This window comes from Jaminaea rosea (assembly GCF_003144245.1).
Source record: "Jaminaea rosea strain MCA 5214 unplaced genomic scaffold BDZ90scaffold_6, whole genome shotgun sequence".
NCBI lineage: Eukaryota > Fungi > Basidiomycota > Exobasidiomycetes > Microstromatales > Jaminaea > Jaminaea rosea.
In genome coordinates this window covers 287,160-310,428 of record NW_020289980.1, presented here as the reverse complement: position 1 = coordinate 310,428, position 23,269 = coordinate 287,160, and the positions used below count along the sequence as shown (strand labels likewise).

Below are 23,269 nucleotides of genomic sequence, written 5' to 3'. Positions count from 1 at the left end.
GCGAGTTTCGACTCAAAAGGGCGACGGTCGATCTCAAGGCAGACCACGACGCAGCGCTCGAGCCACCCGCATTTGCTCTCAAGAGCTGCGCTTCCTTCTTTTGAACTGGTTCCTCCTGTTCCTCACGCCGCATCCTCCCTTTCCGTGCTTACCCTACTTCGGCAGCGATGTGCTGCATCTTCTTCTCCTTGTCGTCCTCTCCACCCTATACGCTGATCATAGCCTCCAACCGCGACGAATTCTTGGCTCGCTCCACCGCGAAAGCAAGTTGGCATTCCTTCCCTTCTCCGACTGTATTCCGAGCGAGCCCCTCCTCGCCTTCTCTCGCTGTAGCTTCTTCAGCCGATTCAACGAGCAAAAATCCTTCAGTGGAGCACTACGCCCTCTGTGGTATAGATGCTCACCCCTCGGGCGGCGGGACATGGCTTGGCGTAACAAGGGATGGGAGATGGGGCGCCCTTACCAATTACACGGAAGCCGGCCCACCACCGGCGCCTGCCTCGCTACAGGGAGAGCCTTATCGCTCACGCGGGCAGCTGGTCAAGGACTGGCTTCGATCATCCGCTGATGTCACGCTAGAGGAATACGTACGAGGCATAGCAGAGGTGCGAGACCAATGGCCAGGCTTCAATGTGCTGCTCGGCCAGGTAGGGCAGAAGCCCAAGCTCGCGTACATTAGCAACAGGACTAAGTCGGGGGACGGGACGACAGGCGATGCGCTGCATAGTGGAGAAGATGGACTGCCTGGTGGTGTGGAGTGGATTATCGGTGGGCCGAGCAGCAGCAGCAGCAGCCGCAGCAATGGCAGCGACGTGGATGGAAAGGAAGCACTCTCAACGACATCTTGTGGCTCAGCATGCAGTGGCGGACTCTCCAATTCGGTTCTCACCGAGCCGTGGGCGAAAGTCACGACGGGCAGGCAGCGCTTTGAAGAGTGCGTGGCGAGGGCAGCGGCAAGGAGAGACGACGAGAGAGAGGGCGAAGCGCATCTCATCGAAGACCTATTTGAGGCCATGGAATCCTCGCCTGGGCCCGTTACCACCCGCACTCAAATGCGGTCAAGCGTCCTGATCCCTCCCCTCAAGCTACCCATGCACAGCCCATCAGTGCCCGCAGCCATACGTAGTGAGTCACGGATGCTTGATAGCCCTCATTCTGCGCACCTTGATCCGGCAGCCCCCGCTGCACCCGCTATAAGTCGAAGCGCAACGCCGCTGGGCTTCAAGAAGGGCGGGAGCGCTTCTGGACCCAAGACAGCATGGTACGCTACACGGACTAGCACAGTCATTCTGGTGCGTCAGAGTGGTGAAGTGAGCTTCGTGGAGAGGGATGTGCATGTGCTGGATGCTGATGGGGTGTCTCCCACGAGGGAAGGCTGTGGGAGGCAGAGTGAGCGTCGATTTGACTTCAGACTGGTTGAGGGGGCGCAGCGCGAAGGCAATGAAGTCCGTACGTAGCGAAAGTGAGTCGTGTTACATTGAGCCGATAATGCATGCCTTGTACCGCTTCTGATGATCCACCGAGTCGATGTCGTGCGTAATGGTTGCCGTTGCTTTGCTCTCCATCGCGTCATTACATCCCTCCTCTAAACGGTGCCCCTCGGGGCGGTCCTCCTCTGCCACGACGCGATTGTGCTACAGAAAGCGCAAGTAGGGAGCGAAGGGGGCGCAGGAGCGTCAGTGTCAGTCTCGATGGTAGCATTTCGCCGTGTCCGGCCTGCTCACCTCGCATGATCGTCGCCCTTCCTCTAGCAGCTCCAATGCCTCTCCCCTTCATCGCATTCGGTCCAACTCTCTTGAACATAGGCGCCTGCTGCAGCATATCAGGAACCACAATAAATCGAATCATGCTGCCCCTGATGTAGACCGAGTCCAGATGAGACTGTTTGCCATCACGAGCAGTGAGAAGGACCTCCTTGAGGGAGCAGTTGAGGTTGTCCTCTGCGTCAAAGAGCTTGCCTCGGTACGACTGGCCACCCTTGAGCTCGAGCGTGACGATGTGGCCCAGTGACTCGTGGAGGAGCTTCGTAGGGATGCCGATGGTGCCCATGGCTGGGTACAAATGGCAGCGATGAAGCGGATTAGTTTGTCTGAGTGATCACGATGTGGATGTCAAGAACAAGTGCAAGTGCCTGCTGCGAACGCGGGATCAGTCCGCCTTCGAGTTGGTCGAACCACGTGGTTGAGATGCATGGGCGGAAAGGGTCCATTGCTCGATGTCTTGCTCGCGCCTTTGGCTATCAGACTGCCTGCATTGACGCGCCACTCTCGTGCCGCCCTTAGCTGGCTTCCTCCCTCTCTCATCCTCATCGCAGCGACTTGTCCTCGTCGCCATCGTCAATGGCTCAGACTTTGACCTCTACTCCTTCTTGACGACCGTCTTGGACCATCAACATAGATCTCTGGTCCTGCCAGCCGCGGCAGCTACCAGCTGCAGCCCCTTTGTCTTTGCCTGCTTCCGTCGTCGTCGTCGCCGCTGCCTGCCGCCACATCGATCATGTCGGGCAACACATCGAACGACCCCTTCGAGATCGTAGACGATCCAACTGAGCTCATCCGTGCTCGCAACAATGGCGAGGGCTCGTCGTCATCGTCTCACAGGAGCGTCATCTTGCCAGGCGATGCAGGGCCCTCAAACGGCAGATCGTCTGACTCAGCATCAGAGCAAGTAGCAGCACAACGACCATCAAACAAGCACCGCGCCCTCCCTGCCGGCTTCTCATCCTCATCCTCATCGAACAGCGCTATACCCAGCAAGCAACCCTTGCAGTCTTCTAGCCGCCCCTCAGCATCTTCGTCGTCTTCGTCGCGCATCTGGATCCCGCCGCCGCGCCCTTGGGAGCGCGAGATGAAGGAGAAGGCCGCGGCCGCCGTCAACGCCATGAGCACCAATGGGGATACTCGAGGAGGCTTCGTTCTGCCCACCATCGGAGGGAGTGGCGCTCGCGTCCCGACCGAGATGCTCGACTCCAAAGGCGAATTTAGACCGCCTCCTAAGCCCGCAATCGACCTCACCGCAGACGACAGCGATGGTGATGAGCCTGAGCTCGTCAAGATCAAGAATGGCGACATTGTAGCGGACGAGGTCAAGAACAATGGCTCAGTCTGTCTGGGCGTCATTGAAGCTACCGTCTTCTGCATGTATGGCGTGCCTGAGCCAATTGCCGTCGATGGGCCAGCTGCAATGGACCCTTCGCAGGACAGAGACCCGCTCTGGCAGAGGTCCAATTGGCCAGAAGCTAGCAGATTCATCACGCACCCAGGGTATCGTCCCATTTATGCCAGGCTCAGCCAGCCTCTCCGCCCCAACTTCGGATCTACCTCGGCCAACTGGAGCTCGGGAGGAAGCTACGCAGCTAGACAGAACGCAGACCCCAACCCGGAGATCACCGTCTCTCCCATTCTCTCTCCCCTTGCGTTTCAGCGAGAGCAGGGAAGGCAAGGTATTCCCATTCACGAGCGTAACGCTGTGCCACACGTCAAGGAGTCATTTGGCATCCTCTCTGGCAAATACGCCAATGCACTGGCTCCCCTAATCAAAGCATCCCTCGTCACATTCGAAGCGCGCTGTCGCATCAGGTCGCGGGCATCTGCAGGCGGGTATGCCCACTCATGCGACATTCTTGTCTTCTGCGCTCGGCCCAAGGCAAGCTACGTCGTCGAGTCGCTTGCTCAGGCTGGAATCAGCTTCGTCCAGCCTCAGCCGGGCCACTACTCGCCGTACGACTACAATGGCGAGCCTCCCCTCGTCAAGCCGAACAATGGCTACCTGCCACAGCCTGCACAGACTGCGGGTCCGAGTAGGGGTAACTTTGCGCCGGCGATGTTCTACGGCGGTGGTGATGGAGGGGTGCCGCGGTATGTGCAGTCGAAGGAGATGACTGAGGAGGAGAGACGCAAACAGATCGAGACGGTGTACGATCAACTCACTGCGGGCGAAGATTTACCCTTGACCGACCCCAGTAGTCTTGTCGTCACGCCGCTCTTCCCCCACCAGAAGCAAGGTTTGACTTTCCTCCTGGACCGCGAGAGGGAGCGCAGCTTCGAGGAGGCAGGCGATGCGCGAGAAGCTGGCTCGTCAAGAACGAAAAGGATCGATCTGACCGCGGAGACGGGTGACCTCACCAAGGACACCGTCGGCCTCTGGAAGGTCGTGCGGTCTCAAGTCGACGGCAGCATCCGCGCCTATCGCAACGTGCTCACGCAGCAAGAGCAGGAGAAGGAGCCAGGCATCTGTCGAGGAGCTATCCTGGCAGACGACATGGGACTGGGCAAGACGATCACTGTCATTTCTGTCATTGCAAGCACCATGACGGAGGCCAAGGCATTTGGGCGCGGCAGACCCAATGCTGCGCCCGGAGACGTCGGCGCGATGGACGAGGATTCCGACACGGACGATGAGGACGACGGCGGGTTCGCGAGCATGGCTGCCGGCCTGCAAGGCGCTGGTGCGAACAAGAAGGCGAAAGTCGTCCTCCCGTCTTCGAAGAAACCAGGAAAGAAGGCGCAAGCCAAAGACGCCCTCGAGCGTGCACGCCGTGATAATCTAGTCGCCAAGTCTCGCGCTACCCTCATCGTTGCGCCGCTCACCATTGTCGCCAACTGGGAGGAGCAGATCAAGGAGCACTGGGCAAAGAAGAGTAGGCCGAGCGTCTACATCTACCATGGTAGCAACAGGAGCAGCGACCCCAAGATGATTGCCAATCACGATGTCGTGCTCACGACGTACTCGACGCTGGCCTCTGAGTTCTCGAGGCAGAGCATTTGGGTCGACACGACTGAGGGAGCTGCTAAAGGCGGGGACGACGAGGCTGCCGACGACGGCGAAGACGATTTTGAGATGTACGACGATGAAGGGCGACCAATTTCTAGCTCGAACTACAACGGCAACGGCACCGGCGCCTCGAATGGCAAGGGCAAAGGCAAAAAGCGCAAGAAGGCCACGGGCGGCAAAGAGGCTCCGAATCCCCTGCAACGCATCGAGTGGTTCCGCATCGTCCTGGACGAGGCTCACACGATCAAGGAGGTACGCACAATGCAATGTCGCGCCGTCTGCAATCTCAGCGCACAACGTCGCCTCTCTCTCACTGGCACGCCCGTCCAAAACAGGCTCGACGACCTCTATGCCCAGATCAAGTTCTTGCGCCTCGAGCCCTTCAGCGACCGATTGATCTGGAACGAGCACTGTGGTCAGCGGCAGAAGAAGAGCTCCCTGACTCAGCGGAGCAACGCAAACCAGAACAATGAGCCACTGGAGCGCATCGCGCTTGTCAAGGTGCAAACGATGATGAAGTTTCTCACTCTCCGCCGTACCAAGGAGACGCGGACCGCTTCGGGCAAAAAGCTACTCGAGCTGCCCGCTAAGAATGTGAGGGTGGTCACCATCGACTTTGATGAGCGTGAGCGCACAAAGTACAAGGAGCTGCACGAGCGCTACAAGGAGGACTTCAAGGAGATGGAAGCCACCAACTCCGTAGGCACGAATTACGCGACTATCCTGCAGGAGATCAGCAACTTGCGCATCTGCTGCGACGATCCCAGCTTGGTGGACGCGAGCAAGGACAACAAGCGGCGGACTGAGGGTCGATCGGGCTTTGTGGACGCGATTCGCGAGGATGGCATGACGCGCGAACGTGCTGCGGGCTTGTTCGAGGTGTACAGCGAGAGTGAAGAGGCGCTTTGCTGGGAGTGTGGGGCCGATATCGCCCGCTTCGCCGAAGGCGACGATACGGGCGTGAGGGGCGAGGCGGCCACCGATGAAGCTGCAGGCAGCCGTCGCCCTGTGGTCACACGATGCACCCACATCATCTGCTCGCGATGCTTTGCGTCCAAGGTGCCGGCGTACAAGAAGCCAAAGGCCCTCACGGCTGAGGATCGAGCAGACTGTCCGGCTTGCGATACATCCCTGGCTCTGTTGACGGACATTGTGCAGCTAGACCCTGCAGATCTGGCTGGGCCTGAGCCGGATGCTCGTCACTCCAAGCGCGCTCGTGGCGGCGCCGATGACTTTGACTGGGGCGACGAAGACGGCGACGACGAGGAGGACAGGAAGGGCAGCAAGCGCTCAGCCCACCACTTCGGCTGCGATCGCCTCCTTCCCATCGACTCGCGCATCGGCCTCTCACACAAGACGCGCTGGCTTCTCTCGGACCTGCTCCCCTTCTCGCAGTGCAACAGACGCTCGATGCTCTACGATGCTGATGCGCCTCAGATCGAGCACCACACGCCCACTGAGCAGGAGAAGGACGCAAGGCCCGACCTCGAGTCTGTGGTGGCTGTACCTCGCCAGTCGACGAAGAGCGAAGATGGTGCAGCGTACCGGCCGATCAAGAGTGTGGTGTTCAGCCAGTGGACCTCAATGTTGGACAGAGTGGAGCGGGCACTCTATCGTGCAGGCATCAAAACTGTCCGCCTAGACGGCACGATGAAGCGTCCTGAGAGAGCCGCAGCGCTCGAACGCTTCAAATCCGACGCCAGCGTCGAAGTCTTCCTCATCTCACTTCGCGCCGGCGGTTTTGGTCTCAACCTCGTCTCGGCATGCAGAGCTTACTGTCTCGAGCCTGCATGGAACCCAGCACAAGAGCAGCAGGCGATGGATCGTGTACATCGCTTGGGCCAGGTCGTACCTGTCATCAGTACAAAGGTCGTGACGAGGGCGAGTATAGAGGAGAGGATGCTGGAGGTGCAGAAGCGCAAGGCTGAGCTGGCCAGTGCAGTTGCGGAGGGGAGGAAGGGGCAACAGAAGAGTCGGGCGGAGGAGAAGGCCGACAGGAGGAAGGAATTGGCTACGCTTATGGGGTAGAGCCTTGGGAGGAGGTGTACGGCAGCGTGCCTTGTTATATATCCTTTGCGTTGTCCTTTGAGATGTATCATCAGCATCTGATTCACTCGTTCGAAAGCGAAGCAGACCCGACCTGTTTGCCTGCGCGTCCTTCTGCCGCGCTACGTCCCCCTGCTAACCTCAACTTGCGTACGATACTATGACTGAGCAGTGGAGAATCTCACAGCATGCTGAGCATTCTGAAGTAGAAAGTAAGGAAGCATTCGAGAAAGGCGTACAATGAAGTCTCGAACCGTAGGCGCTGTGCCGCGCCACGTGGCCCTTGCTTCTCCAGCGCCGTTCCGACAAATTTGCACTGCGGAGGCACCAGCGGGCGGGCTGCTCGTCCAAGTCGACTGGGCCTCGTCACTTCGTCCCGTCCGTCCTCTTACCCCCCACCCCTTTCACCCTCATCACATAACACATCATGCCGCCGAAGAAGGCAGCCATCTTGGCCGCAGCGTCCAAGTCAGGAGGCAAGAAGAAGAAGTGGTCCAAGGGAAAGGTCAAGGACAAGGTGTGTAGCAGCGACCCGCAATTCACACTTTGGAGATTTCCCGAGTCGCTGACCATACGTGCTCCGTTCGCTTCCCTCTTGCGTAGGCCCAAAACATGGTCGTCCTCGACAAGCCCACTTACGACAAGATTGTCAAGGAGGTGCCCACCTTCAAGATGATCTCGCAGTCGGTTCTCATTGACCGTATGAAGATCAACGGATCGCTCGCTCGTGTTGCCATGCGCCACTTGGAGAGGGAGGGCCAGATCAAGAAGGTCATCCATCACCACGGCCAGTGGCTCTACACCAGGAGTGGGAGCGACTAAGTGTGCGACATCCGTGAGGGAGAGACGTTGGCTGGAGTGACAGTGGATACAATTGGATGCGAGGAAAGATGGAAAGCGGTGGTTGTTTAGTTGTCGCGATGCGATCCCTCCCTCTCAGTGGGATCGCAGACTACTGTTTGGCTGCTATCGCAGTTGCAAGCGCTGCAAGGAGCAGACACCCATCTGCCACGACACCATCTCATCTTCGTCACACCACACACACGACCTTCAACCGCGCCTCACCCGCCACAGCGCACACGCACACGCACACGCCATGACCGCGCCTCTCTTGTATCGAGTATATGCCTCAATCCACACACACACACACATCGCATGACCTGATCAAGATGCATGACATCAGCGCTGGTGCGAGTGCGAAACGATGAGACGGGATCGAGTGTCACTCAGTGGTCGGATCCAAAGGGCCAGAGGGAGAGACCCGAGGTAGGGTCCCCGTGGGAGTGGCAGGATTCAGCGCGACGCTCTTGTGATTGAAAGGACCGCATCGTGTTGTATGTGCTGTCCCTCTCATCGTTGTGCCCCTTTGCCATCCCTCGGGGCCAATGCGCCCTTTACCATCGTCTTTCGCCGTCAATCCCTCGTCTCTTGTTCTGCGTGTGTTCCAGCCACGTGAGACGGAGCGGCGATTGTCTCGACTGCCGCTCGCGTTTCCCCGGCCAAAGCAGCCACACGAGCGACATTTAGACTTTCCCTTTCTCTCTCATCTTCCTTGCCCTCCCAACAACTCCTCACAACGGCAACGACGGTCACTTCAACAGAGCAGGCTACATCCTCCTCGTCATCGGCTACGACCATGCTCAACGGCACTGCGGCGCCCAACGGCAACGCTCCATTGCCTACCGGCGAGGCTTCCTCCTCTGCAGCCGCCGATGCCTCCTCCCTCGCCCTCGCAGGTCATGACGAGGAGCAGATCCGCCTTATGGAGGAGCAATGCATCGTCGTGTCCAATGACGACCAACCTCTGCGTGCCGGCTCGAAGAAGGAATGCCACCTCATGAGCAACATTCTCCCCCCTCACTCCCTTCTTCATCGAGCATTCTCCGTCTTCCTCTTCCATCCAGAGACAGGAAAGCTTCTACTCCAAAAGCGAGCGCCAGAGAAGATCACCTTCCCGGATATGTGGACGAACACTTGCTGCTCTCACCCCTTGGCGGTCAAGGGGGAGATGGAGGTCGGCGAGGATTATGTGGGCGTGAGGAGGGCGGCGCAGAGGAAGTTGGATCATGAGCTGGGGATCCCAGCAGGGGACGTTCCCTTGGAGCATTTCAAGTACTTGACGAGGATCCATTACTTGGCAGAGTGCAAGGGTGGCGTATGGGGCGAGCATGAGAGTGGGTAGTCGCGGCAGCCTCGAGACAGCGGAGCCTACAAAGAGCCAAGCTGACTCCTCTTCTCCCAACGCCTACAGTCGACTATATCCTCTTCATCACAGCCTCGCCTACGCTGCGACCCAATGAGAACGAGGTCTGCGACACCAAGTGGGTCTCACCTGAAGAGCTGCGAGTCCTCATGGACGAGCTGGACCCAGAGGCCTTCACGCCTTGGTTCAAGCTCATCGTCAAGCGATTCCTCTTCCCGTGGTGGAAGCTGCTCCTCGAGAACAAGAAGGACGGTGAGGGGTATAATGCCGACAGTGTGGCGCATCTGAGGGATGATGAGATTCACAGGATGGTATAGGCCGCACTTGGGACGAGACGATGAACATCTCACGACGTAGCATGGCAGCATGCAGTAGCAGCAATGCAGCATAGTTGGTAGAGCAAGAGTCAACGGACAATACACGATACATACCCCTCCCCTTCTGCCTGTTCCCTTCCTTCCCTCTACTCGACCCTCTGAATTGCAATGGCATGACGCAGCGCTACCTCAAAGCCGTTGAGCCTTTCTGTCGAAAGACGCTCCCCACCCCTTGGTCTCTCCTCTGTCCTCTCGTGACCACCTCTTGTCCTCAATAGCATACTCGTCATCGTCATCGCCGAGAGATTGGGCTCTCCGTCCCGGTATTGATCGAGCGCAAGTGAGCATTCTGCAAGCCGATCAGGGCCGGCCGAAGACAAGATGGCGGTGAAGAGTGACTCCGTCATCTTGATCGCATTCGCCTTGCTGAGCGTCGTGAGATAAAGCCTGACAGCCACTAGGCCGCGAGTGTGGCATCGCTCAGGGCAGGGAGATGGTGTTCACAATGCTACACGTACGCTAGGCGGACACCTGGCTAATCGCCTTCTCCTGGTGGCTTGCAGACGCCCACAAAGCGAGCATGAGGCTGATTGCGCTGAGTCCATGACGAGGCTGCAAAGAGTTCCGTCTTTGTACCTTCTCATCGCCATCCGACGCTGTGAGCTTAGGCCTGCTCCCCACCAGCAGCACCAGCTCGATTAGGCCTGTCGAGCTCCTGCGCATTAGCGGCCATGAATCTATGCGACGATGCGAGATATGATCAGCCGTTGCTCTTCCACCTTCTATCCCCGCCTCCTCGATCCCTTCTCCTGCCTGCCTGAAGGAAAACTCACAAACTCCCTTGATTCGCGGCAAGCACCCTAGTCTTCAAGCTATGCTCTGCAGCCAGCTCGACATGCCCATGAACATCTGCGACATTGTGAGCCAAGTGGGCCAGACGAGCGGACAGTTGAGCGTAGTGGCGCTCTTTGACTGTTGTTGTTGGCTGCTGCGAGGCAGAAGGAGCCATTCTGTGTCTTTGCGAGGAGAAGGAGGAGGAGAGTTGGATGGCAAATGATATGAGAGAAGTGAAAGGGCCAGAGAGGGGGAACGAGGCAACCAACCAACACGCACCGACTAGTCGGACTGACCGGACGCGTCGGTGTGCGCCACGTGGGGGAAAAGCGCGGTGCTCACGGCTGGTGGTAGTGACTGGGTAGCTGAGGAGCAATGAGCGACATCAAGCGACCGGACGTGATCGATTATACAGCAGTATCATGACATTCGAGTGCCCCAGTCAGATCCAATACCTGCACGGCAGCGTCAGACTCCCGTCCCCCTCGAACTATGACTTCTCCTCCTGGTCGCCGGCCCACCGGCCCCAGCCCCAGACGTAGGTGAGCTCTGCCGCTGCCCCAGAATTGGTTCATCCGGCTCCCTCTTGACGGCATTTCTCCTCGTTGTAGGCGACCTGCGTGGGGCTGCAGCATCGTCCTCTCCCGTCCCCTGTCGACTACCCCTCCTCTTCATCCCCGTGGTTGGCGACGTAGGCGAGGCAAGTTTTGCTGAGCTGCTCGACGCAGGGGGTGAAGTGCCCCGCATAGTGAGAGGAGGAGGTGGCGAGCGCGAATTGGCAACTTCGTTGCCGGTGGTACCGTCAGCGGAGCGTTGGCTCGATCTACGACGGGGTAGGATTGGACGGCCGGAAGGGGGAGAAGAGCCCCTCGCTGGCTTCGAGTGAGCGGCTGTTGATGAAGAGGGCAAGGGAGCGTCTTCCTCCTCTTGTTTGGGAGCTGATGGTACCGCTTCCTCTTTCGTAGCGACAGCTGCCTCTGCACCCTTCGATGCCATGGTAGCGTCTTCCTCCGCAGCGCACAGCGCTGTCGCTGATGCTGGCACGTCTACGGACTCCATGATGGCATCTTCCTCCTCAGCCCCGACCACCGCACCTGGCGGCTCAAAAGTCAGACTCCCCTTCTCAGCCTCTTCTCCCTTCGCCCACCTCACAATGTCCTCGCAAGCATCAGTCAAGCCCCCTGATGAGGCCAGCTTTGCTGAGATGTCTGCAGCTCGTTGCTCGTCCATCTCCTTTGCAACAAAGCCTTGACCCCTGCCTCCAAGCATGAAGGAGTCGCGGGCCACCCTCGCCTGGATCTTCCACTCGTTTTCGTGGACTTTGTAGCGGATCGTCGCAGAGAGATGGAGCATCTGCCCCGATTTGGAGTCAAAGAGGTGAGAGGAGAGGTTGATGCCTGTGCTTGCGGCGTGACGGGCATCGTCCAACGTAAGATCCATCACGGTAGGCCCCGAAGGGGGACGAAGCAAATCATCCAGCGTGACTTCTGCTTGTGCTTGATTCGCTTGATTTGTCTGTGCCGCAGCCGCTTCTTGATCGACGCATCGCATCACCACCGGCCTCAGCAGCCTAGCAAGCGCGCAACCTTGCTGTAGCACACCGACTGCCTCCCAGAGCTGGCGAAGAGTTGAGAAGGGAAAGTAAGAGACGAGGATTGCTGGACTTGGAGCGTGGAAGAGGGAGGGTCGAAGCGTGACCTGCTGGGAGGAAACTGACTGTGACGGTGGTAGGGAGGGTCCAGGCTGCTGGCAGAGGAGCGAATCGTACGACGACGGGTCTTTTGTTGCTCCATTTGACGATCCCAGGAGCGCCGTAATGTCTTGGTCGTCCCGTCTACTGTTCAGCGAGGCTGTCGATGTCGGTGCCAATCCCACGATGTTTCCCAACCTTGCCGCTAGCCGTCTTGGCAGCACAAGCGGCGGTTCCAATCTTGCTACGAAGCTCAGCTGCGACGATGGCAGGGTACCAAGCTGCTCGTCGCGTTGCAGCTGTTCGCCGCCCTCAGATCGGTCGTACTCGTCGATGCTCAGGTCGAGGGCAAGTGGTGGCATCTTTGGGGCTTGTGAAGACAACAGTATGCGAGTCAACGGCGCCGCCTCCGTGACGCTGATCGGGCCGCAGGGCAGCTCTTCTGGCTTGCTTGCAGCGTGACAGACTGCTTCTCCCACTTGACGAATGTGAGTAAAGAGGTTGACGGGCTCCTTGCCTCCGTTACTGGCGCTACTACTGCTCAATCGATCGATTCGCGCGAGAGCGGCAATGCTTTTTCTCAGTTTCTGCCACGCCGCAACAGCCTGGCGAATACGGCGCTCCTCAGTAGACATGCCGCCGTCTGTCTGTCCCTCACCATCTTGGGAGAGGCCGAAGAGGAGCTGAGCAATGTCTCCAAGATCCTGTCGCAGTGCGTTAGCCAGCTTGGCATGTTTAAAGTGCAGGCTGTTGCTCGAGTCAGATGCAGACAGCTTAGAAGCATGACTGCCTGACTCGGAGAGCTTCGGTGGTGGAGAGTTGGCCATGCTGTTGGATGCTGCCGTTGAATTGTCGGTCGCAAAGGACACGCGTACCTTGACGAGAGGTAGCACCATGCCTTGACGCTTTGATGCGCCAAGATCGAGGTCAATGACAAGAATTCGGCCTCCCTGGGTGAGAGTGTGGGTATGCAGCTCGTACTCGTCACTGTCTGCCTTGGCGGTGTCGACGGTGTGAGCCTCCGCAAAGGTCTCCAAGCCCAAAGCCTTGGCTAGCGTGTCGATGGAAGAAGAGAGGGCGGCCATTATAGCGGCGGCTTCGTCGACCGAAGCTGGCTGCAACGTCTCGGGGCTGTCGTCGCGCTTCCTTTTCCCCGCAGCTATCCTTGAGGGACGCAGAGGTCCTACATGCAGGGCTGGTGGCAGAACTCGAGAGTCTGCCTCACCGATCAGCTTGGATAGGTCTTCAAGCGGATCGAGAGAGGAGGCGAGCTGAGCGACGTGCTGCGACTGCTCACGTAGGAGTGAGGTGTAACGATCCAAGTTGGACGACGACGACGATGACGTGCCTGACAGTGCTTCTTGACCAGCTGACTGAGCTTGCACGTCCTTGACTGTCGTGTTCGCAAAGGAGCGAGTTGCCTGTCGCAGCGAGGAGATGACCTTTTGGAAGTTGTGCCGTGAAAGAGAAGGCTGCGCAGCCGTCGAAGACGATGAGGAAGCCTGAAGAGCCGAGCCTACCTGCTCGTCAAGAAGGTGAAAGCGATGCGCAGGCACGCCTCTCAGCCGCTCGAGTGAGGCTTGAGCCTGGTGAAGCTGCGAGTAGATCGTCGGACGACTATTGTCAGGCATTGCAGCTGGCTGTGAGCATCATTGGTGATGAGTGGATCCAAGCCAAGGAGCACGCACGACCCGCTTCCTACTTCCGTTTTGACCTGTCCGCGTGGAGTTGGACTGACTTGGTCTGTCGAGGTGAGGCGCGGGCAGAAGCCGAGGCGGAGAGGAAGAAGAGACTTTGGACTCGATTGACGTGCACGAGGTCATTGGTGACTCTCCCACCAACCACCCCACGACGCACAACATTTCAAAGATGAAGTACCTTAGCACAAGAGGCGGGGAGGAGAGGCTCTCTTTCGAGGAGGTGAATACGGCAGTAGCAGTAGCGAGCGGTGACGAAAGCTGACCACCTCCCTTTGCCCTCGCAGGCTGTCCTTCGCGGTCTGGCCCCCAATGGTGGTCTCTACATTCCCTCTTCGATGCCCTCGCTCCCGATCAACTGGGCAAGCGAGTGGTCCAACCTCAGCTTCCCTCAGCTGTCGCACCGTATCCTCTCCCTCTTCATCCCAACTTCCAGCTCAGAAGGAGGCATCCCCTCCTCTGACCTCGAGGCCATCATCAACCGTTCCTACTCGACCTTCCGTCATCAGCAGACGACGCCCCTCGTACAAACCCGCGATGGAGAGTACGTCCTCGAGCTGTGGCACGGCCCGACATTTGCCTTCAAGGACGTTGCACTGCAGCTGCTGGGCAACCTCTTCGAGTACTTTCTCGCTCGCCGAAATGCCGACCTGCCCGCTGACTCGGACCAGCGACATCGCCTTACTGTTCTCGGAGCCACCTCTGGGGACACGGGATCGGCGGCCATTGCTGGGCTGAGGTCCAAGAAGGATGTGGACATCTTCATCCTTCATCCAAAGGGAAGAGTCAGCCCGATTCAAGAGGCGCAGATGACTACGGTGTTGGATGAGAATGTCCACAACTTGGCGGTGGAAGGCAGCTTCGATGACTGCCAGGTGAGCAAACAATCGCAGTGATGAGCTGCCCGATATGCCCCTACTGATGCCTCATCCTCGAATACTCCCCTCTGCGCCGCCAGGACATCGTCAAATCCCTCTTCTCGGAGCCAGACTTCAACGCTAAACACCGCCTAGGCGCCATCAACTCGATCAACTTTGCTCGCATCCTCGCGCAGATCGTCTACTACTTTTCAGCTTACTTCCAGCTCTGCAAGCAGCTCAACATCGACCCTGCCTCCTCCAATCCCGACGCGCAATTTGTTGTCCCCACGGGCAACTTTGGAGATGTCCTTGCCGGCTACTACGCCAAGCGCATGGGTCTGCCGATCAAGGGCGGCTTAGTGGTTGCGACGAATGAGAACGACATTCTGGAGCGATTCTGGGCGTCAGGGAAGTACGAGAAGGCATCCGGATCTTCGGCCAAGGAGGTCGACGTGCCTCAAACTGCACCTGCTGCGGGGTCCTCAGATGGTGCCCAGGTCCAGGCTCAGGCCCAAGTAGTGGGCGGCGTCAAACAGACCCTCTCGCCTGCAATGGACATTCTCGTCTCCTCCAACTTCGAGCGTCTCCTCTGGTATATCGCCTTCGAGACCTCAAGCAACGATGCGACCGCAGCAGGCCAGCAGGTCAATCAGTGGATGGCTGATCTGAAGAGCAAGGGAGTGATGGAAGTCAGCAAGGAGCAGCTCGAGGTAGCAAAGCGAGACTTCTCTGCGAAGCGCGTCAGCGATGGAGAGACAAGGGACACGATCTTGCGATACTTTGCGCCAGCTACCTCGTCTTCGAGCTCCAAGCCGGAGAAGTCCTACTTGCTCGACCCGCATACTGCGGTTGGCATGCAGGCTGCCAACTGGATTCGCGAGGCTTCGGGCTCTCACAAGCAGATCATCCTCAGCACAGCCCACCCAGCCAAGTTCGCCGAGGCCGTCACCTCGTCCCTTGCCTCGTCGGCGGATGTGGCATTCAACTTTGAGCGGGACGTTCTCCCCGATGAGATGCGGGGTCTCCTGGAGAAGGAGAGGCGAGTGGAAGATGTCAAGGTTGCTGATGGGGAGGGGGACAGCGATCTGCAGAGGTTGGTTAGGGCGACGGCCAAGGTGCTCGACAGGGAGGCGGAGCATAGAGGTCTGGGAGCGGCGAAGCAGGGAAAGGGGACAGAGAGCGTGTAGGCAAAGGCGTTGAGACTGCGGTATAGAGTAGACTAAGTTTCAGGACCGAATGCTACATCCAATGACATCTGTCTCGGTGATGCGAAGATGCGAAGGTCTGGCTCGCTGCGAAGGAGGCGGATGCATGGCCTCATGAAGTTGGCTGGCCGGTGCGCTCACACATGTCGAGTGACGTCGGGCGCAGCGGCGGCGCAATGAATCGAGGGCCCACAATTGGTAATGAGATCTAGGGTCCACGCGAAGAAGCAGGCTCCAACACGTCTGCAACTTCTCTCTTGACCATTACGAACAACTACAATCTGCAATCATGGACACCGTGAGTTGGCCTGTCAGCTGACGCTGATCTTTGAAGAATGAGCGTCACGCCCTTTCAGCTGAGCGTGGCTGCTCACACCACGCTCCCTCTCCTCCGCCGTACCAATCCACAGAGGAAGTTCCCCGATGACGCCAGTGAGTGCTCCTCCTCCTCCTCTCCTCTCCTTCACCGCCTTCTCACCACCACACTCCCTCTTTCTACCTCTGCTGCTGCTCACAGAGATCGTTCCCCCTACCACCACCCCCAACATGGGGAGCGGCCCTTCGGACCTGAACCCAGCGGGCGTCTTCCCTCCTACGGACAACAAGCCCGACCCTTCTCCACCCAAGCAGGAGGGTGCCTCCATCTTCCAGTCCATTGAGAACCCGTACGCTCTGCAGGAGGCCATCAACAAGCTCGAGGGGAGTCTGGATGAGGTGATCCGCTTGTTTCAGGGGGAGAGGGAAACCCTGGCGAGTGATGGTGGATTCGAGAAAGGCAAGGAGGGGTGAGTTGACGAGCGAGAGAGCGACAGAGCCTTTGGTGATTGTGATGAGCTTTGGAGGTGCTGACTGTTCGCTTCTGCTTTGATACTTTCGCTCGCAGCATCGCGCTCTTCAGGGAATGGAAGCAGACGCTCGAAAAGCTGAAGAAGGGTCAGATGTAAAGATTGAGCTCACGCCCAAGTTTTCGTTTGACGCAATGGAATCGCAAGATGAAGAAACACTTCCCCCCAAAGCAGAGCATTACGATCACTTAATCCCCTCATCTCGCGTTGCCCCCAGCCTTTCTCCTCTCCTCAAAGTCCCCCACCTTGTACGTATGCGGCGCAACCTCCCTCAACCACTCGGGCTTGGTCACCATCACCTGTCGCATGAATGCCTTGCTACTCTCTACAATCTCGAACCACACCAAATAGCGCTGGGGAGGCACAGTCTTGTAGAGGCAGGAGCTCGGATGAACGTACACGCTTCCCGTCGCTGCACCGCCTTTGAGAGGCCTGTAAGAGTCACCAGCCAGTCGAGCGGCACAGAGGAAGTAGCCTGCAGTGATGCTCTTCTGGATGGGGGAGATGTCCGCCGAGTTGGGATTGGAGGTCACCACCACCTCCACACGCTCGCAGAGGGAGGCGAGTTGGTCCCTGATGTCTCGTACGCGGCCGAGGACTTTGGGCTGGACAAAGTGTTCGACGCACCACTGATGCGAGTAATTGGACTCGACAAAGTCGTTCCACACCTGCAGCAAGGTGAAGTGGTCCCCACCTGGTCGGACAAAGTTGGCTCTTGCTTGGTCCGCGTGTAGCTTCTTGTCCTTTGGTCTGAAGAAGAGGGCAGAGCTCTCCGACAGCATGGCCACGATGCTGAGTACCTCGTCGGTGCATCCGTACTGCTCGCTCGCAAGAACCGCTTTGCTTAGCTGCGGGTCCATGGGGAATTCTGCCATGCGCCTGCCCATCTTCGTCAGCTCACCACGGTCGTTGAGGGCGCCGAGGGCGTAGAGAAGCTCGAAGCTGCGCATGAGCGTATCAGTTGGCGGCGGGTCGAGGAAGTCGAAGTTGAGAACATCGTCTATCCCAAGGGACTTGAGGAGGAGGACCACGTTCGAGAGATTGGTTCGCTGGATCTCCGGCGTAGTATTCTGCTCGAGCTCATTTTGGAAGGCCCACTTGGTGAAGAGACGAAACGCCTTCCCTGGCCCTACTCGTCCAGCACGCCCTGCCCTCTGGTCGGCAGAGGCTCGTGAGCATGGCACGACGGTCAGCGAAGACATTCCCGTGCGGGGATTGTACGAATTCTGCTTGACAAAGCCTGGGTCGATGACGTAGACGACCCCATCGATTGTGATGGACGTCTCTGCGATGTTGGTGGCCAGAACGACCTGCACGAGCGCGGAACGAGGGAAAGGGCACGATGGTCAGCTCGAGCAGAACTTGTCTCGTCTGTATCACGCCTCGCCTTGCACTCACCTTCCTAGCCCCCTTCGGAGTGGGCTCAAAGATCTTTGCCTGCATCTCACTTGGCAGATTCGCATAGATAGGCGCGACAATCAGCTCGGGAACCGTCTTGCCCAACGCATGCGCCGTCTCCTTAATACTCTCCATGGCAGAGTCAATCTCGTCCTGTCCCGTCAGGAACACCAGAATGTCCCCACCCAGCGGCTGTGTCGTATGAATCTGGAAGACCGTGGTAATTGCCGCGTGCAGGTAGTTGGCCTCGGGCTGCGGTGTGTAGTGAATATCGACGGGGAAGCGTCGACCGGGGACGTAGAAGATGGGCGCATCGTCGAAGAATTCGCTGAACTTCTCTGCGTCCAGCGTGGCGGAGGAAATGATGAGTTTGAGATCCGGCCTGAATCTCGCGATGTCCTTGACGAGACCGAAGAGGACATCCGTGCTCAGAGTACGCTCATGGGCCTCGTCGATCATAAGGGCGGAATAGGCGCCCAAGTCGGGCTCAGTGAGGAACTCGCGCAGAAGCATACCGTCAGTCATGTACTTGACGACCGTGCTGTCTGACGTGCAGTCCTCGAAGCGAATGCTGAACCCACACTCCTTGCCCAGGCGCACGCCCATCTCTTCCGCCACTCGAGCTGCGACGCTCATAGCAGCAACGCGACGAGGCTGGGTGCAGCCTACCATTTTGCCGTCCTTTGTGTAGCCAAACTCGTGCAAGAATTGAGGCAGCTGGGTCGTTTTGCCAGAGCCTGTCTCGCCGACGACGATGAGGACTTGGTGGTCTGCGATGGCTTGCATGAGGTCGTCTCGCAGCTTGTAGACGGGTAGAGTCTTGCGCGTCTCTTCGATTGTAGATGCCTTGGCTTCGGCATCGGCGATACGTTTCTGCAGCTCGACGTCCTCTGGCTTGACGTCCCCTGCCAGGCGATTCGCCGAGTCCATGACAAACTTGATCGTCTGCTCCTCGTCAAAGACGTAATCGTATTCGCCTGAGTCGACGCTCGCTTCTGCAGTTGATGCCTGTCCCTTCTCTGGTACCAGGCGACTGCGCTCGATCTGCTCCTTCTCAAAAAGCTCCAGATCGGTGACATGGTTCTGCTGCGCAAGGCGCTCCGCCTTCGCATCGTCGTAGCGCTTGTATAGCGCTGCCTCCTTCTTCTTGGTGCTGATGCGCCCCTGCTCGGTGATGTAGTCCTCGGGCATACGATACCCATCGTCGTCGTCGTGGATCTTCTCCCGCTCCTCTGCGAGGCGAAGCACCTCCTTCTTGTAGTCGAGGTCCCGTTGCTCGCGCTTGCTGAGCTTGACGTCTTTGAAGAAGCGCTCCTCTTCTGCTATCTCGAGGCGCAGCAGATCGATCTGTTGCTGAGAGCGCTTGGCGAGGTATTCTTGACGAGAGCGATCGCGAAGGCTGGGCATAGCCGCTGTACGGGCTTCTTGGTCTTCGCCTAGCAGTCGCTTCGCTGCTGCTTCTGGGTCCGCTTTGGATCTTGAATGATCCTCGACCAGGCGCTTCGTGGAGCCTCTGTCCTTCTCGCGCATACGTGCTGCAAACTCGTCCCTCTCGAGCTGGTCTCGTATTCTCTCGCGCTCTATGCGGGTAGCCTCATCTACCTCATCGTCATCCCCATCAGCCGCAGCTTGCCTCTTGTTTTGTCCCTCTACGCCGTCATCGGCATCGACCGAGATTTCCTTGCGCTTCTTCTTCTTACGCTTCTCTGGCTTAATGGCGAGCTCCTCCTGCCCGTCGTCATCCATGAGGAGGCCGTAGCGCTTGCTGCTGCTCGATGAGGCGGCCACTGAGGAGCTCGCTGCTGCGGCTGCTGCCGCTGCACCACTGCTACTGCTGCTGCCCCCGGGACCACTCTTCTCCACTCGTTCCCACAGTTGCTTCACGAAGCGTGACGCCTCAGGAGTGTTCGGCAGGTCCATGGCGGTGAGAGACGAGAAGAGGTCGGATGCGGATTTGGCCTTTGATGCTGAGGCCCAGACATAGTCGACGACTATGGAGCTCGACTGGCCGAAGAGCCCTATGCAGTGGTCGCCGATCCAGCGGCGCGTGGCCGAGTCAAGGGCTGACATGGTGGTCTCCAGCTCAGCGAGATGAGCTTGATGACGAGTGGGATATATGCACGGACAAGATGGAGTCAGTGGTGAACCTCGACGTCGACTGAGCCTCGGCACGTCGGAGAGCCGCCAGTCCGTCGTCGAGGAAATTTGGTCTCGAGGCTCTCCAGTCCGCCTGGGACCTTGACTTCTTCGTCACCACTCCATCTGCCCTCGTTGATCATCTGCAATCATGGGCGCAAAGCTCAAAAGACTGAAAAAGACGGGACCATCACAAGCGGCTAAAGCCAAGGCAGCAACCGCTGGTCAGCAGCAGAAGAAGAAGGCCAGAGGACCAACGGCAATCATCCAAGATGCAGCTGGACTTGAAGACGATGATGAAGAAGAGGAAGCACTTCGAGCCATGGAAGCAGAAGAGATGCTGGCTGGATCAGACGATGACGATGAGGGCGGCGATGGGAGTGAGGAAGAAGTCAAGGCCCCTGCGACCAAAAAGAGCAACGGTAAGGCACGGGCTACCGATGCCAAGGGCGTCGACTTTCTCCTCAACCTCGACAAGAAGGCCATCAGCAGGTGAGAAGGCCAGAGTACGGCCAGTCGCGGGATCAAGACTGACCTCCCCTGCCCCGACTTGCTCTTCTCAGATCACGCGCAGAAGAGGCCAGATTGAGCAAGGCCGAGCGAAAAGCTCAACGCCAAGAAGCAGGCGAAGATCGCAGCGGTCCCTCGTCAAGCAGGGCCCGCCTCGACGAGGACAGCGATGCGGAGAGTACAGATATGGAGGGAGCCAGCGAGAGCAGCGACATGGGTGACGACGATAGCGATGATGCCCTCGCAGGGATCCACGCATCAGATGAAGACTTCGACTCGGCTCAGTCATTCTCAGACGAGGAGTCCAGCAGCGATGACGAGGACCGAGGAGACAAGGCGGAGCGTCGCCACGCTGAGGTGCTTAGGGCTCGAAAGAGGAGAGAACGAGCGGAGGAGGCAAACGAGGTCAAAGACGCCAAAAAGAGGAGACTGCCTGTGAGAGGCAACGAGGGCAGGTGGCAGGATGAGGTTGGGTCAGATGAGGATGATCACGAAGGAGCCGCTGCATCAGCTGCCGCCAAGAAGGCAAGGAAAGAGGAGAACAGGGTTCTTCGTGAGGTGCGCATGGCCGAAGCCAGCTCCTCATCAGAAGAGGAAGACGAGGGAGAGAAAGAAGCAGCAGCCCAACGTCGTGCCCAACCGGCCTCGACGATCACCTCAGGCGCACGCTTCGGCCTTCAAGCCCCCTACACCATCATGCTCTCCCGTCCTAAATCAGCCCGCATCGCTGCCGCACGCGAGCAGATTGCTCGCCTCTCAACGGATATCATCGGCGATCCTGAAGTCTCCCTTGGCCTGCTACGGCGTCTCAGCGTCTTTGCGCAGGACCATATCCAGAGGCCCGAGCACGACTCGATGGCCAAGGAGCAGGGCCTGCCAACCAAGGTTGAGGTTGATCCTGCGATTCGATCCGCAGCCATTCTCTCACTCACGGCAGTCTTTGTCGACATTCTCCCTGGATACCGCATTCGTGCTCTGAGCGACAAGGAAGCAGCAGAGAAGGTCAACCAAGAGACGGCTCGCCGCCGCGAATGGGAGCAAGGCCTCGTCGAGGTCTACAAGATTCACTTACAAGCTTGCGAATCCGTCGTCCGCTCCAAGTCACCCACGGTCTCCTCCGTTGCCCTGCGAAGCATGTGTCTCCTCCTCACTCGCGCAACGCACTTCAACTTCCGCACCAACCTCATCTCCTCACTTGTATCGCAGCTCTCCCGCAAGGGCTGGTCCGACGACTCACAGCAGTGCGCTGAGGCCTTGACGGAGGTGTTGAAACGGGATTTGAATGGGGAGGTAAGCTTGGAGGTGGTCAGGCTGCTCAATCGCATGATCAAGGAGCGCAGTTACCAGGTCAACGCGAAGGTGTTGAACCTGCTACTGCATCTGCGGCTCAAGGACGAGCTTGGCCGCAAGCGAGCGGACACGGTTCGTGCGAGCGATGGGGACGATAAGAAGAACGGCGATGGGGATAAGCAGCGTCGCTTTCAACAGGGCAAGGGTAAAGCCAAGCCTCGTGAGATTCGCAAGGGCCAGGGGCAGCATCTGAGCAAGAAGGCCGTCAAGCAACTTCGCGAGGTGAAGGAGGTGGAGAAGGAGATGAAGGAGGCTCAGGCTGAGGTTGATGTTGAGGAGAGGGAGCGCAACCACACGGAGACGCTCAAGTTGCTGTTCGTCCTCTACTTCTCCATCCTCAAGGCTCCTGCTGCACCCAGCCCGCTGCTCGGGGCGGCATTGGAGGGACTGTCGCGATTCGCGCATCGCGTCAACGTGGAGTTCTTCAGGGATCTGCTCGCCGTGCTTAGAGCGCATATTGAGAAAGCGAGGAAAGCTGCTGATGGGCAGCAAGATGTAGGAGACGAGAGCGAAGAGGATGAGGAGGAAGAAGAGGCAGGCGCAGCAGCGGACGTCGAGCTCCGTCGCGAGTCGCACCTACGTCGAGCCCTGCTCTGCCTCGTGACGGCATTCGAGCTCCTGTCAGGACAAGGTGAAGCCCTCATTATCGACCTTTCGGACCTGGTCAACCACCTGTATGCACTCGTCCTGCCTGTGTGCACGCTCCCCGGCATCGAGGAGGTGCCGCAGGACCCAGTAGCGCAAGTCGCACCTCCACAACAGCAGCAGCAGAATGGCGGCGGACGTCGTGGCGGTGCTGCTTTCCAGTCATCAACCCACCTCCTTCGCAGCACGGCCGACCTTCTGCTCCGCTCCTTGGACCTGGCTCTGCTCCGGCCACGCCCCTCCACACTGCCTTCAGAACGCAGCGCCGCATTCATCAAGCGGCTCCTCATTGCTGCTCTCCAGACTCCGGCTCAGACTTCTCTGCGTCTCCTCGGAGTGGCTCGTTCGGTGATGGGTCGGGACGTCAAGCTGGAGGCATTGCTTGATACGGAGGACAGGGCGAAGAATGGGGCGTTCGACGTACGAAAAGATGATGTAGAGGCTGCGCGACCGTTGAAGGCAGGGGAGGTCGTGGCGTGGGAGTTGGGCCTGCTGGCACAGAATGTCAACGAGGATGTGGCTGAGGCTGCTCGGGGGATTTTGTGTTGGAGGAAGGTGTGACCGCACAGCATGGTCGAGAGGTGTAGAGTTGAAATAGAGGATGTCTTTCGATTCTGGTCGTGGCGATGATTACGATGTGAAGTGAGATGAGATGAGTACGGGGATGAGTGCTAGAGTAGAGGGAAAGACGGGAGCATGTGGGCTTGGAGTCGAGATACGAGATGAGGGAGAGGGGGAAGGGGAGACGGATGGATACTCG

The 23,269-nt window shown here is 58.4% G+C and overlaps 10 protein-coding genes across 10 annotated transcripts; 7 read left to right on the top strand and 3 right to left on the bottom strand.

Annotated features, from left to right (window-relative positions):
* Positions 1-90: 90 nt before the first annotated feature.
* BDZ90DRAFT_279486 (hypothetical protein) lies at positions 91-1,816 on the top strand. The gene has a single exon (XM_025509184.1). The coding sequence runs from the start codon at positions 168-170 to the stop codon at positions 1,455-1,457; it is 1,290 nt and encodes a 429-aa protein (XP_025362320.1). The 5' UTR covers positions 91-167; the 3' UTR covers positions 1,458-1,816.
* BDZ90DRAFT_232112 (Sm-like ribonucleo protein) lies at positions 1,423-2,075 on the bottom strand. Its single transcript, XM_025506127.1, has 2 exons — positions 1,725-2,075; positions 1,423-1,634 (listed from the first exon to the last, which is right to left on the bottom strand). The coding sequence occupies exons 1-2, from the start codon at positions 2,047-2,049 to the stop codon at positions 1,573-1,575; spliced, it is 387 nt and encodes a 128-aa protein (XP_025362319.1). The 5' UTR covers positions 2,050-2,075; the 3' UTR covers positions 1,423-1,572.
* Positions 2,076-2,264: 189 nt separating this feature from the next.
* Positions 2,265-6,910, top strand: BDZ90DRAFT_232111 (hypothetical protein). Its single transcript, XM_025506126.1, has one exon. The coding sequence runs from the start codon at positions 2,497-2,499 to the stop codon at positions 6,799-6,801; it is 4,305 nt and encodes a 1,434-aa protein (XP_025362318.1). The 5' UTR covers positions 2,265-2,496; the 3' UTR covers positions 6,802-6,910.
* Positions 6,911-7,246: 336 nt separating this feature from the next.
* On the top strand, positions 7,247-7,641 carry BDZ90DRAFT_219787 (ribosomal protein S25; the record flags this gene model as incomplete). The annotated part of the gene is made up of 2 exons (XM_025504412.1): positions 7,247-7,336; positions 7,423-7,641. The coding sequence occupies 2 exons, from the start codon at positions 7,247-7,249 to the stop codon at positions 7,639-7,641; spliced, it is 309 nt and encodes a 102-aa protein (XP_025362317.1).
* Positions 7,642-8,359: 718 nt separating this feature from the next.
* BDZ90DRAFT_232109 (isopentenyl diphosphate isomerase) lies at positions 8,360-9,636 on the top strand. The gene is made up of 2 exons (XM_025506125.1): positions 8,360-8,993; positions 9,071-9,636. Exons 1-2 carry the CDS (start codon positions 8,456-8,458, stop codon positions 9,337-9,339), a joined length of 807 nt encoding a protein of 268 aa, XP_025362316.1. The 5' UTR covers positions 8,360-8,455; the 3' UTR covers positions 9,340-9,636.
* Positions 9,637-10,003: 367 nt separating this feature from the next.
* Positions 10,004-10,348, bottom strand: BDZ90DRAFT_260188 (hypothetical protein; the record flags this gene model as incomplete). Its single annotated transcript, XM_025508235.1, has 2 exons — positions 10,004-10,076; positions 10,173-10,348. 2 exons carry the CDS (start codon positions 10,346-10,348, stop codon positions 10,004-10,006), a joined length of 249 nt encoding a protein of 82 aa, XP_025362315.1.
* Positions 10,349-10,558: 210 nt separating this feature from the next.
* BDZ90DRAFT_232106 (hypothetical protein) lies at positions 10,559-13,526 on the bottom strand. The gene has a single exon (XM_025506124.1). The coding sequence runs from the start codon at positions 13,492-13,494 to the stop codon at positions 10,642-10,644; it is 2,853 nt and encodes a 950-aa protein (XP_025362314.1). The 5' UTR covers positions 13,495-13,526; the 3' UTR covers positions 10,559-10,641.
* Positions 13,527-13,672: 146 nt separating this feature from the next.
* BDZ90DRAFT_279479 (putative THR4-threonine synthase) lies at positions 13,673-15,607 on the top strand (the record flags this gene model as incomplete). The annotated part of the gene is made up of 3 exons (XM_025509183.1): positions 13,673-13,783; positions 13,848-14,435; positions 14,519-15,607. The coding sequence occupies exons 1-3, from the start codon at positions 13,733-13,735 to the stop codon at positions 15,605-15,607; spliced, it is 1,728 nt and encodes a 575-aa protein (XP_025362313.1). The 5' UTR covers positions 13,673-13,732.
* Positions 15,608-15,914: 307 nt separating this feature from the next.
* BDZ90DRAFT_260185 (hypothetical protein) lies at positions 15,915-16,569 on the top strand (the record flags this gene model as incomplete). The annotated part of the gene is made up of 4 exons (XM_025508234.1): positions 15,915-15,923; positions 16,036-16,057; positions 16,143-16,410; positions 16,509-16,569. 4 exons carry the CDS (start codon positions 15,915-15,917, stop codon positions 16,567-16,569), a joined length of 360 nt encoding a protein of 119 aa, XP_025362312.1.
* A 3,757-nt stretch (positions 16,570-20,326) lies between these two features.
* Positions 20,327-23,070, top strand: BDZ90DRAFT_227008 (NOC3p-domain-containing protein; the record flags this gene model as incomplete). Its single annotated transcript, XM_025504734.1, has 2 exons — positions 20,327-20,496; positions 20,568-23,070. 2 exons carry the CDS (start codon positions 20,327-20,329, stop codon positions 23,068-23,070), a joined length of 2,673 nt encoding a protein of 890 aa, XP_025362311.1.
* Positions 23,071-23,269: the final 199 nt, after the last annotated feature.